The sequence below is a fragment of the Scyliorhinus canicula genome, chromosome 12 (assembly GCF_902713615.1).
Source record: "Scyliorhinus canicula chromosome 12, sScyCan1.1, whole genome shotgun sequence".
In the NCBI taxonomy this organism is placed as follows: Eukaryota; Metazoa; Chordata; class Chondrichthyes; order Carcharhiniformes; family Scyliorhinidae; genus Scyliorhinus; species Scyliorhinus canicula.
In genome coordinates, this window is record NC_052157.1 from 17138466 (window position 1) to 17156973 (window position 18508).

General features: G+C 43.4%; 1 protein-coding gene across 5 annotated transcripts in view; it reads right to left on the bottom strand.

Moving 5' to 3' along the window:
• The window catches only part of fanci (FA complementation group I), an 82558-nt gene that overhangs the window by 28007 nt on the left and 36043 nt on the right, over positions 1-18508 (bottom strand). For all 5 annotated transcript variants that reach the window (XR_005462680.1, XM_038814852.1, XM_038814851.1 and 2 more), the window contains 6 exons: positions 16182-16303; positions 14393-14557; positions 11371-11550; positions 10732-10898; positions 1808-1887; positions 1522-1638 (listed from right to left, as the gene is read on the bottom strand). Coding sequence is in view for 4 of the 5 variants with exons in the window: in XM_038814852.1 (XP_038670780.1) it covers positions 1522-1638; positions 1808-1887; positions 10732-10898; positions 11371-11550; positions 14393-14557; positions 16182-16303 (831 nt within the window). In the remaining variant the exon portion in view is untranslated. The remainder of the gene's footprint in view (positions 1-1521; positions 1639-1807; positions 1888-10731; positions 10899-11370; positions 11551-14392; positions 14558-16181; positions 16304-18508) is intronic.

Consider the following 18508-nt stretch of genomic DNA (forward strand, 5'->3'; position numbering starts at 1 on the left):
GTTAAGACATCTGAAAAATAGCCGAGCAGCTTTTCTTTCCCCTCAGTTTCAGCTGTTTAAAAATCCTCTCTCCCTGAACAATGCATTAGGCCTTCTACTTGCCGGGAGAACCAGAATGTTCAATTGGAAATTCAGGGCTGTCCAAGCCTTATGAAACTAGTTTTCCCAGTATAGGCAATGGAAACACAAATAATTAACATGAAATTAAATGAAAAGAAAATCGCTTATTCTGACAAGTAGGCTTTGAATGAAGTTACTGTGAAAAGCCCCTAGTCGCCACATTCCAGCGCCTGTTCGGGGAGGCTGGTACGGGAATTGAATCTTGCCGCTAGCCTGCCTTGGTCTGCTTTAAAAGCCTGCGATTTAGCCCAGTGTGCTAAACCAGCCCCTAGGACAAATAACTAGTATGGATGTTGCTCCATCCAATTACTTTAGTAAGTTACCACACTTGACTTAAGCCCACCAGTATTAAATAGGTTTCTTGCAGAAGTGAGCACCAGAAACAGCTTTTATGTAATATGTTATTTACTACTTAACAGAGGCTAAAATTTCACACATATTACTTGAAGCAACATGGCTCAAGGGATTACCAATCTCTCATGCTCATGTAATAAAGTACACACATAATTACAAAAGATCCTGAATCACTTGATTCACAGATACCCTTTTCTGCAGAATATATAATGATTGTAACTTCTGGAAAAAAATAATATAAATATAATTTGTCTGAGTGGATGATTCTGTGACTTCTGCAACAAGGGTTCAAAACCAACCCAGAATCACAAGATGAAAAATTTCTCTACCTGCAAAACGGCTCAAGGGAAATATCCTTGGAACAATTTTAGTACAGTTTTTCATGGTGGCACGATGTTTAGCACTGCTGCCTCACAGCAATAGGGACCCGGGTCCGATTCCGATCTCGGATCACTGTGGAGTTTGCATGTTCTCCCTGTGTTTGCGTGGTTTTCCTCCAGGTTTCCTTCTGCAGTCCAAAAATGTGCAGGTTAGGTGGATTGGCCATGCTCAATTGCCCCTTAGTGTCCAACAGTTAGATGGGGTTACTGAGATAGGGCGGGGGAGTGGGTCGAGGTGGGGTGTTCTTTTGGACTGTTGGTGCGGGCTCGATGAGCCGAATTACCTCCTTCTGTACTGTAGGGGTTCTGTTATATGACATGAACTCAGGAGCAAAAATTGTCCTTAATCACTAACTGCCCCCAACTGGATAAAATTGCCAAGAACCTATATTAAGATAACTGCAGGAGAGACCACTCTTTTAATGTTGGGGCAGCTGCAGAATGCTGGAGGGGCAGAGTTGACACAGGATATAGCTTTCTCCAGCTGCATCAGGCATGGGAGTGCTTACTGAAGTCACTGGTCACTTGCAATGAGAACCAGTCGTGACATCCCTCACCTTGACGATCACAAAACAAGAGAAAACCTTGTGATTTTTTTTATGACTTTGACTCATTGCTTTAAACCGATCAAAAACTAGAAAGAGCTGTCAGAGTTAATGTTACATACTTGTTCAGATGTGGGTTCTAATAGCCGAGAGAGTGTTGACAGTATGCTCACTAAAAGCTGTGCTTCTTTGCTGTTAAAATCCTCTTCATCCCCACTCAGCTGTGTCACAAGGGATCTCTGACAGCAAAATGAATCAGAACAAACATATCTTAATGTGAAGAGTGAATGGAAAATGTAGGGGTCTCACATGCCCACAATTTTTATAGATTGCTGCAGATGCACAATTAACAATATTGAAAATCGCTCAGTTCTGATTTAAAAGCAGCATCAAGCATAAGAAACCTACCTGGAACTGTCTGATATGGAAAGCTGATTTCTCTGTAATGTTGATGTTCTCTTTTTCTCCTTCCTCGTCACTCACCAGATCTAAAAATAAAATAGACAAAACCTTTTTTTTTTCCATTTTCAACTCTTCTGAAGGGTTGATGTTCCACAGGTATGGCAGGTACCTCGCATTATTAATCTTCAAGGCACAAAATGGGAGCATCAAGCACTCCCAGATCAGTGATAATATTAGTTCGATGCAGAGAAACATTAGCTCTACAATAAAAACAGAAAATGTTGGGAAACCTCAGTAGGTCTGGCGGCATCTGTGGAGAGAAAAACAGAGTTAACATTTTGTGTCCAACAGGGCTCTTCTTCAGCACTGGAGAACGATCAAAATGTAATTAATTTTATGAAAGTTGGAGAGGGACAGGTGGAGTGAAATAGAAGGCCAAAATAGGTGGGAGGGCAGGAGGGATTAAATGAGAAAGAGGTTATGGAGCACAAGGCAAAGGGAGTGGTAACTATAATATTAAAGCCTAAAGCTTTGGTCCAAAGCAAAATCGTGAGAATAGGATGCAGGCTGGCACATTTGGAGGGTTCAGGGTGGGGCATATTCAAAATGGAGGACCCAACTCATGGTCTGAAAGTCCAGAAGGCTGTAGAGTGTCTTATCAGAAGAAGGGATGCTATTCCTCCAGCTTGCTGGGCTTTACTAGAACACCGTCACAGGCCAAAAACAGAAATGTGAGCAAGGTGGTGAACTGAAATGACAAGCATCAGAAAGGTCAGGGTCATGCTTGCAGACTGAGCAAAGGTGTTCTGAAAAGTGGTCACACAGTCTGCGTTTAGTCTCCCCAGTGTAGAGGAGACCACATTGTGAGCAGCAAGCACAGTAGGCCAAATTGAAAGACATGCAAGTAAATCACTTCCCTAGAGGGGGTGCTTGGGTCCTTGGACAGTGAGGAGGACATGGGGAACGTGTCACACCACCTGCAATTGCATGGCAAGGTGTTGCCAGAAGGGGATGAGGTGTATGGTGTGATTGAAGAGTGGACTGAGGTGTCAGAGAAGAAACGGTCCTTTCGGAATGACAGGGGAGATGAGGAGAAGATAGGTTTGCAGAAACGGTGGAGGGTGAACCTTTGAATGGGGAGGATGGATGGAATGCATGGACAAAGGGAACCTTATTGTGGTTCTGGGAGGAAGGGGGAAGGGCAGAAGTGGGAACTAGGTCAGTCATGGGTTGAGGGCCCGGTGAGGATATCCTTGGCTGATGAAAAAGAACACATCGGAAATGCCATCATGGAAGATAAGATAGCATCATCAGAACAGATGTGAAGAAGATGGGAGAAATTGAAAGAATGGAATGTAGTCCTTACAAGAAGCAAGGTGTGAGGAGGTGCAATTGAGGTAGCTGTGGGAATCAGTGCGCTTGTAATGAATATTCGTAGACAGTCTATCACCAGAAATGGAGAAAGACATGGAAGGGAGGTGTCAGAAATGGACTGTGTGAAGGTGAGAGAGGGGCTGAAATTGGAAGCAAACTTTTTCCAGGTCCAGAAGTATGCAGAAGGCATGAAGTAACACAAATACAGTCACCTATGTACCGGAAAAAGGGTTGTGGGCGGGGCCTGAGTGGGACAACGTTTACAATGCTCCCTCAAACACCCCTAGGTGAAGTACAGGTCAAATTTGTTAAATAGTAAAAGCTACAAACCTCTCTTCCATCAAGTTCTGAGTAACAACGTGGATTGATTACAGAGTGAAACTCCCTCTACACTGTTCCAATGACATGCTTCAGTTTCAAACACAAAAGAACAGGATACTTTATTCTTGTTTATTAAAGGGAAACTTAAGTATACTGTGGCTCTAGTTGCAGTATAAACAAGGTTTTGGTGGATAGATATCATCTTTTCCTCTTCCACTTTGTTAAGTTCCTGCACATATCATACACCATTTCTAATGGTCCAACCCTTAATTTGCAAAAAACATTCCCTAAAGCTCCACAAAGGTGTCCCTAAGAGAGGAAAGGATAATAATAATCTTGTATTGCCACAAGTATGAGGTTACTGTGAAAAGCCCCCAGTCGCCACATTCCGGTGAATGTTCGGGTAATTCGGCAAGGGAATTGAATAATGATAATAATCGCTTATTGTCACAAGTAAGCTTCAATTAAGTTACTGTGAAAAGCCCCTAGTCGCCACTTCCCGGTGCCTGTGCAGGGAGGCCAGTAAGGGAATTGAACCTGTGCTACTGATCTTGTTCTGCATTACAAACCAGCTGTCTAGCCCTCTGAGCTAAACCAGCCCTTTATCTGGCCCGGATAATCCAATATCATGTCAAATGCACATATTCGAGATGCTGGCTTAAAATAAGTTTTTGTTTCCCATCGATGGCCATTTAAAGAATGAATGGGGTGGGAGCAGATGGTTGCAGTAGGGGATGGGAGGAAGAGAATAAATTAATCAAAACATCACAACTATGCCATTGCTCCAAAATACTGGAAACTAAGAAATTATCTGCATGAACGGCAGTTCACATGAATCTATCAAAAATCAGTAATCAACAGCAAGAAAAAATAAATCTAAGTGAATGCTTTTGAATGATTTCAGCCAGGATCAAACTTGCTGATGCAGGGAGTGGCATGTGGCACAGTCGTTAGCAATGGGACTACGGCGCTGAGGACCCGGGTTCAAATCCCGACCCCGGGTCACTGTCTTGTATCGAGTTTGCACATTCTCCCCATGTCTTTGTGGGTTTCACCCCCACAACCCAAAGATATGCAGTTTAGGTGGACTAGCCACGTTAAATTGCCCCTTAATTGGAGAAAAAAATAATTGGGTATTCTAAATTTAAAAAAAACTTGCTGATGCAGATCAGTTTAAGTGACTCAAATACAAAAGTTACTAAAAACTGCAGGTTTGTAGTATGTTACTTAGAAGTGGATTTCTGGGCTCCAAGCCACGTATTCTCAACAATTGTTACCTAATTTAGAGTAGTGTGGCAGTACTTGCATTAGCCACAACTGGCACCGTTGACCAGACTTCAAACTGAAGTTTCCTATCTTGCAAATCAGTTTTTACTTTAAAGAAAAATAGATAAAAATCACAGCAATGGGACAGAACCAGACGAATATAGTAAAACATGGCAATATACAAGGAACTTAGGAAAGGAAAAACTACACACATTTACCAGCGTGCCTAAAGCCAACAACTGCAGTATGTTTACAACATTAATGTAAGGAAGTAACGCACGACAGAAAGCAAGAACAAACTTGCATTTATTCACTCAGCATCTTATGCGTCCCAAAAACATCTCAAGGCATTATTTTAAAATGTACTTGCTATAGCCGTCGTTGTGCAACAAGATTGCAGAAACAGAAATCATATGAATAACCATAGTTAGAAGGGCTCAAAATGTTAATTCTGTTTCTCTCTCCACAGATGTTACCAGACCTGCTGAATCTTTCCAGCATTTTGTTTTTCTTTTGGATTTCCAGCATCTGCCATATTTTGCTTTTATTATAGGAGTGACCTGTTGAGCTTTTGTTTTTGATAGTCCTGATTGTATTATGACAACAGAGAAAAACCAGAGTCATATATGGAAATATTGGTCTTCAAAAAGACTCAAATTGTACATTTTTAAAAATGGACAAGACACCGAAAATGGTTGATGAATGCACCATTAGTCACTGACAAGATCGGCTGCATGGGGTCTCTACAGAACAATGGGATACCTTTCCTGTGCTTCCAGACAGTTCAAGGTACTTGTAAAAAAAATTCTAAGACTGAACACCATCTCTGGAAGACAAAGGGACATAACGACGATCTCATCTCAAGGTGCCTGGCTATAATGACCTTGACAGACGAGTACATACTGTTGCGATCCCACTGGACGGGAGGATCCCAGAATGGCTCAAAAGATCATGGGTGGGATTCTCTGTTTCTGAGATGAAGTGTTGATGCTGACACAGGATTTGTGGACTGTCACGAAAGCAAAAGTGGCGCAGAACCTGGATCGATTCAGCAACTGTGGAGGGGCTAGCATCGCCACCACGTGGAACACAATCGATTCCAATGAAAAACGGTGTGGGATTCACCGGGTCTGTGATTGACACTCGGGAGGCTGACACGATGCAGCCACATATGCACACTTCACTCCCCACACACACCATCCCATTCAACAAGGTGGCACTGGTTGTGCTGAAGCGTGCCATACAGCTGCTGGGTCAGCTGGGGCCAGAGGACACCTAAGTTCATATTGGGCAGTCAGCGGTGTGTGCAGTTGCATGGTTACCATGCCGGCTGCGGCAATCGTGTTCCGTGCCCATCCACCCTGACCCCACAGTCCACCTCCTAGCCACCCCCCTCTACTCCACCAGACCCTGGCAGACGCACCCCGACCAGCAGCACAACTGGCAGCAAACGATGGCGATGAGGGACACTTTCCGACCCCCTCTCTTTCCCTTAGCAGCCATGTCGCCGGTTTCAAGATTTTTAAAAACACAAGTGAACCGTGTTGTCGGGAACTCGGCCCATCTGAGATGGAGCATCGTGGAGGCTCCGGAGAATACTGGGTCAGGCCCGCTAATGACATGCAAACGGTGTTTGCTGTACATGCATTCCGGACCACATTGACGGCGCTGTGAAGGTGACAGATAATTGTGATTTGGTGTCAAATTGGCGCCAGTCGCGATTTTGGCATTGGAACCTATTCTACCCCCAATCGCGTTTCCCCATTTTGGCGACAGCCAACAGAAAATCCCGGCCCCATAATTTTTACTTTGTAAAAATAAACGGTGGTGGAACAGAGTCACGGGACCGCTAATTAGTTGCAACAAGAAAAACCATTTATTAAACATGTAAGTTGGATTATGATACAAAATGCCTTTACTCCCCCCTTACCTAACAATCACGCACAAGTTTTAGGATTAACACAGATTATGGGGCACAATTCTGCGGCCTTGTTACGCTCTCACTCAAGCGAAACGAGGTTGGTGAATATCGGGAGAGGCCAGAAATGTGAACTGCGCCGGGCGCCAAACAGTTTGCGATGCACCCGGCCCGCTCCTGTAGACAAAATCGTGATCTCGCCGTAGCATGGCGAGAAACCAATTATCACCACTTAAACCCTATTTCCATGCAATTAACGAGAGCCACCACATCATACAATTAATGAGAGCTACCCCATATCCAACAGCCTTGTGGCACTCAGCGGCCTCTCCAGCAAGTAGTCACAAAGTGAAAAATGTGAACCTGGCGGAAGGACTTCTGTGGAGAGCCAAGGAGGTGAGTAGCTACATTTGCTCACAGGCAATGGCAAGGGGTGTGGGATTGCCGCCCCTGTGTTCGGCTGGGGATGGGGGACCCTCCGCAGGAGTGGGCCACCTTGGAAGGGCGAGAGTGCGCTAGGGGGATGAACCACTCGTGGCACCACCATGCTGACCCATGGATCATGTTTATCCATTCCGGGGGCAACCTTTGTGCCTGAAGGTTATTGTTCATAGGGAATTGGCAATCGTGGTTAAGTGAGTACTTCCCTCATCCCAAGTAGGCAGGCAAACCATGTGTTTAATATGTGTCATACAAGTCCCCACTCTTCTGATGGTGCCACCCCCGCCCCCAACCTCCACCCATACCACCGGTGTCCGCAGTGATCCTCAACTTGGTTGGCCTTCCTAGCTCTACCACCACGTCTAGGTGTCTGCTCAGGATGCACATCAGAGGTGGAGGCAGACAGCTGCTTACCTCGTTCCGTGGCCTTCGATTCCCCTGGCGGGTGTCCTCTGTAGGCTCTGAGACTGGAGGGCCCGGGCTCACCTGTCAGCGGCACATGTCCTTGTCCCATGTGCTGACTGCGAGAACCGGCCTCATCAGAGTGATGGAACTCGGGGGAGCTGGTGGCCACCGGCGCCACTCCAGGGGGCGGGTCCTGGTTAGCACTCAGCGCCCCTCCTCCTGCTCAGGCCCCTCCACCTGCTCAGGGCCCCTCCACCTGCTCAGGGCCCGTAGGAGGTGGCCAACCGTCATCTTCAGGGCCCGCTCACTGATGGAGGTGAGGGTTCATAAGTCCAGCTCACCACCGCCTGTCTGTGCTCTCTTCCGACGATTATGGGAGAGCTTTTCCTGAGGAGAGAGGGGGGGGGCATCATTAGCCCTACGTGTAGTTCACAGTGGTGGGAAGAGGGTGTGTGAAGGGAGGGTTTGATGGGGGGGGGGGGGGGTCACACATGGTGTGTTGGGGTGGATGCTCCCTTGAAGTGGTTGGGGGCGGGGTTGGTGTCCCTCACTCGTGCTGCCTGGTAAAGGTCATTGATTTTTTTTTCAGCACTGGAGGCCAGTCCTCCTGGTAGCACTCCCTGAGTACACAGCTGCTGCCACTTGGCACCAGGCAGCACTGCCTGCCCAATGGCTCACCCTCCTGAACCCTCAGGGGAACAGGACATCCCTCCTGTCTTTCACTGCCGGAGGGTGCATGGGAGCCACCCTCTAGGAGCCTCCCCAGGTCAGCATCCCTGAATCTTGGGACTGGTCTCCTCGGCGCCATTGTTGTGAGCTTCCTGTGGTTAGCTGAACAAGTGCAACTTATGTGCTGCTCGGCCTCATTAGCGGGGTGCTGGCGAATGCGGTCCCGGCGAATCAACTGGCGAGCCTTCATTTGTAGCAAGAAGCCCATGAGGCCTCGTTAAGTGGACCAATTAACACTGAATAGCATTGCCGGCCTCGCTGGACCGAGCGCCGGGAAGCTTGCGGCAATTCCTGCTTGCTACCACACTCAGAAATTATTCTAGAGAATTGCATCCTGAATCTTAATCTACAATTGTCTTCTTAACAAAGTCCCTTGTAAGCAAACAAGATGACTGTGGGCAGATTTTCCAAACTACACTCCCAAAAACACACTTTCAAATCTTCTCCCATAATTATGCTTTTCCTTAGCTGTTTGTATCCCGAAATTTAGACCAAGCTTTCCAAATGGCACTTTTAAACAAAGCTTCCACTCCACTTTTACAGCAAATCCAGTCCAAGATTTTACACCAACTCCTTTAGGATTTATTTGACTTGATTGCTGTGCAAACGTCTCAATTTCCAGGCTGTATTAAAATGGCATCAGACGTTTGATATACCTTTGAAGGCTGCTGTCCCACTTTAAGTCCGATTGCTGCAATTGTCTCTTTGACACAGAACACTTTGGGCTGGATTCTCCAGTCCCCCAGCCACGTATGTCTCTACTCCCGCCACTTGTCAATGGGATTTTCTATTGAAGCTATCCCACACCAACAGGAAATCCGCGGGCGGGAGTGCACTGCCAGCAGGAACAGAGAGTCCCGACGGACGGAGAACTCCAGCCTTTGTTTGCTCTTCCTTAGATTCTTCTGAACAATACCTTGGTCTCTGTTCACTTAACTTCAGGAGTCTTAAACATTCTTTCTGTCCCAGTTCCCTGGTTATCCGGACTATAACCTGTACTTTAGGAAGCTTGCCTCTTTGCAACTGCCATCCTCTCCAGTCTTTCTTCTGGCAGAGTTCTCGTCTCAGATCAGTTGTGTTATCCTGTCTCCAACTGACAATAAATTCAGCCAAAAGTAAGACTTAAAAGCTTTTTCTATCCTTACAAGGGACTCCAGGCTATTAAGCAACCCCTTCTCTTTACATCATAATCCTCTCTAAGCACAATAGAAACACAGTTGTAATTGAAACCAACTCTCACACAAACACCTTTATCCAGCATGAATCTAACTATAGGTTTTACCCTTCCAAACACAGAAAAATTTAATTAAACCCTTTTGAAACTATGCCATAAATCCCTAAAATCTACCTTTATTTTCCTAACAATACCAGGTGGAATACACATCCGGGGGTTAAAAGCTAGGCTGCCAGACTGCCAGAGATTCTTCTGACATTCTCTTCCCTCTCTCTCGAGCTGCCTGCCGGTTTGTCTGTGTGTGTGTGTGTTGAGGAACAGCAGCTAGAAGTTACTACACACACTGAAGGCAATTCAGTGACTTGAAAAAGGAACTGAATTCTCTGAATCATAAAATTAACAATCTGTCAGTAGAAGCCAACTTTACAGAACAGAATCGCATTGGCTGCAACTCATCAACTCTTGACAACTCAAGGACTTCTGTGTAACTTTAATTTATATTTATTTCTAATCCGTATGAATGTAGATGCATGTGTTCCACCATTACTCCACTACCTTTTGTTGTTAATAAACTTTATCTTAACTCAAGAAAGCCTGGTTGAATTGGCTCCTTTTTTAAACGTAACTATTGAATCAGGAAAAGGTACGCAAGGGAAAGAGAACATTGTTAAATTAAACTTTTGTTCATACCAGCAGAGGGCAAGTCAAAGAGACAGAGCTAGTCATGCCTCCTCACCCCAGTTTGTGACAATTAGGAGGTCTCTCAGCCAGGTAATGACAAATCGAGACGCCTCGCCCAGATCAATAAGTGGGGCTGCTTAATAACAAATGAGGGATGAATATGGACCAGGCCAACTCCCTGATCTTCTTTCTAATATTGCCATGGGATTTTATTGTTGATCTGATTATATCAACAGGGCTTCCATTTAACCTCTTATTCAAAGGATGACACCTCCACAGCATCGTATTTCACTGAAGTGTCAGCCAGATTAAATAGAATTTAAATCCACAACTTTCTAACACAATTGATCGGAGTGAAACATATTACATATTATTTAATTTATAAGTGTTTCATGCATTTTTACATTAAAGAACCATTTCATAAACACAACATCCTGTGCATTCCAGTGGGATACAGCATTATAAGAACCTGACTGGATGTTGAAGGTTCGTGATCTTCTAATTTGGGTGATCAAATCAGACTCACTCAATGTTTGAAAGCTGTAACACATGCAGACCCACATGATATTCTCTTGCATCATAAGAAGGATATCTTACAAAATTCAAATTATGCCCACTAACCTACTGCACTGAGGAACTGCTGGATCTTGTTCAGGTACCTGTGTTGCACTGTGTTAAATATGCGCAGTAATCCCTCCAAACAGAGCAACGAAATAGTCCTTCCTTTCTCTTTCTTGCCAGACTCTTCCACTGCTGATGGGATCGAAGTGTATCTCCACAGCAAAACCCTGCCAAACAGATAAATGTTGACAAAGATACCAATCGCTATACGGCAAACCAGACAGAATGTCATTTGCTGGTATCAGCTATGAACTTACAGAATGTCAGTTATGTTGCAATTTGAATGGTAGACAATAAAAAGTAAATTTAATTCTCAATAAAAATCAGAAGCTGCACGAAATGCACACAGCACACGTTGCAGGATTTGGAAAATAAAATAAAATTTTACATTCAAGGTGCGATCCTTCAAAGGAACTTAAACCAGCAAATCTCGTTTCCCTTTCAGATGCTGGCTGAACTGCTGTGCGCTTGCAGCATTCCCTGATTAATTTTAGATTTACAACATCAGCTGCGTTTCCTTCCTTTATCATTGGTAAAATTTAAACTGTTTTGACAAGATAATATCATGGAAATGTTTTGAAATAACAAATACACCATGATGTGATGTAACCTTGTAGACGTGTGAACATGTTGTCTTACCGAGTGACCTCACACAGATGTTTGAAGGTTTTCTCAGTATTTTGGCCGTCTGGTCCATCTGTCTGTCCTGTCTCTTCGAGTTGCTGTATTTTCTGCAAGGCCACGCTAACTGCGTAACGCATAAACTCGTTACTGGAGCGCAGCACAGCCAAGCTCTCTCCGTGGCTCTGTGTATTATCTCTGCGGGGGTGGGTGGGGGAGGAGAGAAAAAAGTAGCTATTTTAAGAAATTCTAATTAATTTAGAAATTATAACATTGACCTCTGGCACATATTGTTAACTTAAATTTTTATATGATTGACATTCATACATTTTAAGGTAAAGGTATCAAGGGAAACGTAGCAGAGGCCTTTAAATGGAGATGATGTACGCATCAGCCATGATCATAGAATGATAGAATTTACAGTGCAGAAGGAGGCCTTTCAGCCCATCGAGTCTGCACCAGCCCTTGGAAAGAGTACCCTACCTAAGCCCAAACCCTCACCCTATCCCTGTAACACAGTAACCCCACCCAACCTTTTTGTTTGGATACTAAGGGCAAATTAACATGGCCAATCCACCTAACCTACACATCTTTGGACTGTGGGAGGAAACTGGAGTACCCGGAGCAAACCCACGCAGACATGGGGCGAACGTGCAGACTCAGCACAGACAGTAACTCAAGCCAGGAATCAAACCTGGGACCCTGGAGCTGTGATGCAACTGTGCTAACCACTATGCTACCGTGCTGCCCAAGGTTGTTGGTGATTCGGTATTCATCCAAATTCCACACATGCACTTTCCAGCAGGATCACCAGGCAACCACCAGGAGCGGAAAACCAAGTTAATTTGTTCTATATCAGTTCTGACAAAAGGCCATGGACCCGATACATTCTCACTCCACACATGCTGCCCGACTTAAGAGTATTTTCAGCATTCTCTGCTTCAGATTTCCAGCACCTACAGTATTTTGCTTCTGTATTCCTGAGTTGTGCCATCTTGAGCCCAATGGGGATCTAACTAAACGGTGAAATATGCTGGAGGAATGCTGTTCAATTATTGTACTTTGACAAAGATCAATAGATACCATATAATGCAGGAGCTTTTTAAGATGGGAAACAAAAACTGTTTAATTCCTGATGAATCAGTCCCATCCTTGCAGCCCTGAAGTTCCAAGTTCAACTATCCAATGTGTGTGCATGGGGGATTAGGTGTTCTCAGACAAGGTAGAAGTTGCAATGCTGTAAATGCCATTCGTAGCCATGGATTAGTGGATGGAAAAAAAGTGAGTCCAGTTTCCTGTTACTGATCTCTATCCAGCAAGCAACCATAGCTGGAAACTGTGCACATGATGTTAGCCAAACACAGGATCTGGTTGTAATGGCCCTCATTGATAAGCAGCCTGGCATTACTGACCATCTAGGCTCACAAAAGACAAATAGCCATTGCGGCAAGGTTCAAGAAGTCTAATCCCATTTATATCCCAGCAAAAATGGGCGGCATGGTAGCAGTGGTCAGCACTATTGTTTCACAGCGTTAGGAACCCGACTTGGGTCACTGTCTGTGCAGAGTCTGCACCTTCTCCCAGTGTCTGCGTGGGTTTCCTCCGGGCATTCCGGTTTCCTCCCACAAGTTCCAAAAGACGTGCTTGTTAGGTGAATTGGAGATTCTGAATTCTCCCTCGGTGTACCTGAACAGGGGCTTTTCACAGTAACTTCACTGCAGTGTTAATGTAAGCCCACTTGTGACACTAATAAAGATTATTATTAAAAGCCACTATTGTCAGGAGATGAAGGCAAGTTAATTGGAAAAAAGTAATATTTACAGCACTTCAAGTTTATAAAATGAAATTGAAAACAGGGAAATCACTGTGCATACACACAAAGTTATCTTTGCTTTCAGTAATCCACTCAGGAGAAACAAAGCGTTTCTAATTTTTTTCACAGAAGACTTAGTGACACATTTCAACTGAAAAGTAAAGTGTAATAAATTGTCCTGCCTCATACAAGATGGAACAGCACTGAGACATTTGGTAACAACAGCCCTTTACATTAAGTACAGTAAGTTGCACTCCGAGGCATTTTCATTTTTCTAAATATAGGAGTGATAGTCGTGATTTGTGGGGTTTTATCAAAATGAGAGTCATAAAAAGAGAAAAAGAGAAACAGACGCATTTGCACATAAGAATGAAAATGATGGATATGAACAGCAAGTTGGATAGCAACCAAATTAAAAACATTAATTTTTGGGTAGGACTAATGCATTTCCCAGTGTTTTCAGATGTACCTCATTCATCTATTTCTTTTTCCTCGAATTATTATTCAGTGTCGCAGTTTCTATTCCCAGTATATTGATCATCAAAATTGACATTTCAAGAGAAAATCAAATAATTAATGAGAGTATTTCCTCAAAGCGCGCACAGGCCAATTTTATGTTACACCACTGCATCGGTTTCCAAAATAACTTCAGACCATTAGACCATAAGACATAGAAGCAGAATTAGGCCACTCAGCCCATTGAGTCTGCTCAGTCATTCAATCATGGCTGATATTTTTCTCATCCCCATTCTCCTGCCTTCTCCTGTTCTTTGTTCTCCCCATAGCATCTGATCCCCTTATTAATCAACTTTGCTAGATTCACTAGTTAATGGCAAGTTTGCTTAACTACAACAAAGGCTAACTCCACTAATGTCAGGTAAACTGAATTAGTGGGCCCGTTTTACCATTGTTCCAGAGAGGGGGACACGAGAAGCCAAAAAAGCGTTGACCATTGAGTTCATTACTTGCTTCTCTTAAAAGAAGGAACGAAGTACATGCGTTTTTGGTAGTCTTGACTGTTAAACAATGTAAAAGTCACTTCAACCCAAAAATGCTACATTTATGAAATACACAGATGCTTTTAATGTTGAGGCGGAACCTAAACCGCACTGTTACACACACAGCAATGTGTGTTCCTCTATAACATGGGAAAATCTCATGCATGCACAAAAGTGTTGCTGTATACAACACTTCTACTCTGCAAGTCAGCAAGCCGGTCTGTATTACCTAAAAAGTGCAGTCAGTAAGCAGGAGACAAAACTGAAGCTTAGAAGACTCCTGGCTGCTTTACTGGATGAGGGTGATTTGCCTTTCCGAGATTTCTCTTTCAGAAGGTCCGAAAGCTTGCGGTAACGGTTGAAAAGGCTGATAACATCTTCAAATCTGTTCACACTACAAGATGATTAAAATTAGCTCATTAATTCTTACAGTATATATATTTACTTGTTATATGGCTAAAAATACCCAAAGAAAGGATGATTCATGAGGTCAGGGAAAAAACAAAATATTAAAAATTTACTTAAACAATATACAAAGAAAAAATATTTGGTTTTGTAACACATGCTGTCATTTTGCTTCTCCTTAATTTTTCAGGAAAGTGTAGTTGGTGTAAACAGATTTGTATCAATTTCCAAAGGCTCTAGATGTAGCCCAAGTGTGTGCGTGTGGTAGACCAACCAATTACCAGACGGCAGAATTAATTCATGCAGATTTACAAAATCACATAAAGAAGATTTGTTTCCTTTAACATTTCTTCTAATTATCTCCCCAGTTTCTGGGGTCAGCAATTCATCAAGTATTAGGGCTTTATAGAATTTACAGTGCAGGAAGAATCCATTTGGCCCATCAAATCTGCACCGGCACTTGGAAAGAGAACCCTACTTAAGCCCACGCCTCCATCTTATGCCCGTAACCCAACCTAACCTTTTTTGGGCATTAAAGGGCAATTTAACCTGGCCAATCCATCTAACCTGCACATCTTTGGACTGTGGGAGGCACCAGAGGAAACCCACGCAGACACGGGGACAAAATGCAAACTCCACACAGACAGTCATCCGAGGCCGGAATTGAACCCGGGACCCTGGAACTGTGCAGCAGTGCTAAGCATTGTGCCACCCTTCACAGGTGCAAGGTGGCTCTTCTGTTTATGTGAAGCTAATAATTTGTCAGGTGTCAACAGTCCTTTTTAATTCATTCATGGGATGCAGGCATCGCTGACAATACCAACATTTATTTCCCATTCCTAATTACCATTGAGAAGATGGTGGCTAGCCAACTTCTTGAATGGCTACGGTTTTTGTGGTGGAGTACTAATGAAGCAGAGTTAGGTGGAGAGTTCTAGGACTTTGACACCTGAATGCATTCTAACAGACTGTAATATGCACTTATGTAATTTAAAGGCTATATAACCATTTGGAAGTTCATAAGATGGCAAATATTTGCACTCATACATACAGGGAGAGAAATTTCACAAATGGTAGGATCACATTCAGCAATAAATATTTTGCTTTTTCTTTTAAGAAAAGCAAACCAAACACAAACATTTGTGCATTATCGGACAATTCATTAACACATTTTCGGACAGGAAATGGCCACGAAGCCAATACCGCAACCATTTTAACGGGACGCACCGTACTTCTCAATCACTTCTCTCAACGTCAGTTTAAGTCCCATTCGAGGGCGTGAACATATTACCGAGGTTAACACTTCAGGGCACTACTCAAGAAGTACTGCATTCTTGGGTGTTAGCATCCGTTGGGTGAAAGGTTAAACCATAGCTACTCCCTCTGTTCCAATATTTCAGGTGGACTTTAAGCATAGAGGTCCTCTCAGGTCTGACCAGCTATCCTCCCTCATTGATACAACCAAAATCATGTTATTCATGGGATCTCAAAACTTTGTAAAAAGGCTGCCATGCTTGTTGACATAACAGTTTCCGTCCTTCAAACTAATTAATTGTATATGAACACTATGAGAGAAAATTTCAGAAATGCAATGGAGCACTTTAGAGCAGTACCTGTAGTTGCCAGTTATGAAATTATGTTCCATCAGAACCTCATACACTCCCATTACCAGGGTGGCATAGATGTTATTTTTATTGCCAACGTTGGAAATTAATGAAAAGTCTGCTGATTTGTCCTAAAAGCAGGAAAAGAAAAAGCATTTGAAAAATCTTAAGTTAAAATACATAGAATTTAAAGCAATCACACTGCCTGGAAAGGAAACTAGATGGGAAATAGGAGACTGTGAATTGGATATGCATTCTCAGATTGGGTGCAGTCTCAATGGTAGACCTCCACCTATATATAAATTTTTAATAATCTTTATTGTCACAAGTAGGCTTACATTAACACTGCATGAAGTTACTGTGAAAAGCCCCCAGTCGCCACATTCCGGCGCCTGTTTGGGTAGACAGAGGGAGAATTCAGAATGTCCAAATTACCTAACAGCATGTCTTTTGGGACTTTTTGTGGGAGGAAACCGGAGGACCCAGAGGAAACCCACGCAGACACAGGGCAAACGTGCAGATTCCACACAGACAGTGACCCAAGTCTTATCTGACCTAGGTTTAGTAACAGAGCAACATACATCTAAGTTTATAGATAATAAAAAGCGAGGATGCATCGCGAATTGTGAAGTTGGAAGAGAAATTATAAATGAACATAAACGAATGGAGAGATAATGGCAGTTGCAGTTCAATGCGACAAAGCAGGAGGCAGTAAATGTTGGTCGTAAGAATGGTAGGTGATTAAATGGGGCATGGAACAACATATGAACAAAGGTTACAGGGGCCTAGATACATTACTCATCAAAAGCAAGCTTGTACCGTAGTTGGAGAAAAGCAATCAATTAGACTAGTGGGAAGTATACAATTTGTACAGACTTTAGTAATACAATTACATAGAACACATATGTTCAGTCACTGTTCAGTTTTGAACAAGTCCAGTGATGATTTATTGATGTGACATCAGGAATAAGGGGACTGAGTCACACCAAAAGACTGGGTAAACATTGATTATATTGCCTGGAGGTAATGAGATTAATTAGTGTTTTGATTAAAATATTTAAAAATATTAAGCCTTTTACTATTACTCTTTCACAGAGTGCGCGCATTGCTGGCTAAGCCACTATTTATTGCCTATCCATATATCCTTTGGGCAGCACAGTAGCATAGTGGTTGGCACTGTGGCTTCACAGCGCCAGGGTCTCAGGTTCGATTCCCTGCTGGGTCACTGTCTGTGCTGAGTCTGCACGTTCTCCCCGTGTCTGCGTGGGTTTCCTCTGGGTGCTCTGTTTTCCTCCCACAGTCCAAAGACATGCTGGTTAGGTGGATTGGCCAAGCTAAATTGCCCTTAGTGTCCAAAAAGGTTAAGAGGGGTTATTGGGTTAGGAGGATAGGGTGGAAGTGAGTGCGTAAGTGGGTCGGTGCAGACTCAATGGGCCAAATGGCCTCCTTCTGCACTGTATGTTCTATATGCCCTGGAGACGGTAGTGGTGAGCCGCCTTCTTGAACCACTCCAATGCAAACGGCATAGGTACACCCACTGTACTGTTTGGAAGAGAATTCCAGAATTGAAAGTGTAAATACAAAACGACACATCACTGGTCAGGGAATCTAGAATAATCCTAAAATCTGAACTGTGCTAAAAATGAATTCTGGAACACAGTGCCTTGGTATGTTATCGATGAAGCATCAATGAAGTGCTTAAAAAATAAGGGGTTGCTTACTTGGGAAGAGAGGGATATGGAGAAAAGAGAGGAAATTGGGATTTAAAAAGATGTCAGGCTTAAGGAGCTGAGCAGCCCATTTCTGTTCTTATTTGTGGACAGCATTGGCACGGCGATCATCATATGTTATACTACAAACTGGAAATTTCCTAAGGTGTATTTAGCTGTACAGATAAATGCAAATGGGTCAGATAATCTTTGTCCAGGAAACAGAACTCTTTTTATGAAAAGAAATCTTTATTAAACGAGTGTTTGTAGAAACTATTATGTGGGCTTCTCCGATGGCACCAACGATGTGTCACTAAGCCGTGTTGATCAAGTAACATCAATGTTAATTTTTTTTGCTCCAGTCTGAATCGGACTGTGAATTCTCAAGCCCAGACTTCTAACACATGTAATATATTGGTCCAGATTAGAAAGTATCTCTCCCTCATATATGCTATCATTTGGTGGACCATCAAAATATCTGATTATTTCATAGAATTTACAGTGCAGAAGGAGGCCATTCAGCCCATCGAGTCTGCCCCGGCTCTTGGAAAGAGCGCCCTACCCAAGGTTAACACCTTCACCCTATCCCCATAACCCAGTAACCCCACCCAACACTAAGGAAATTTT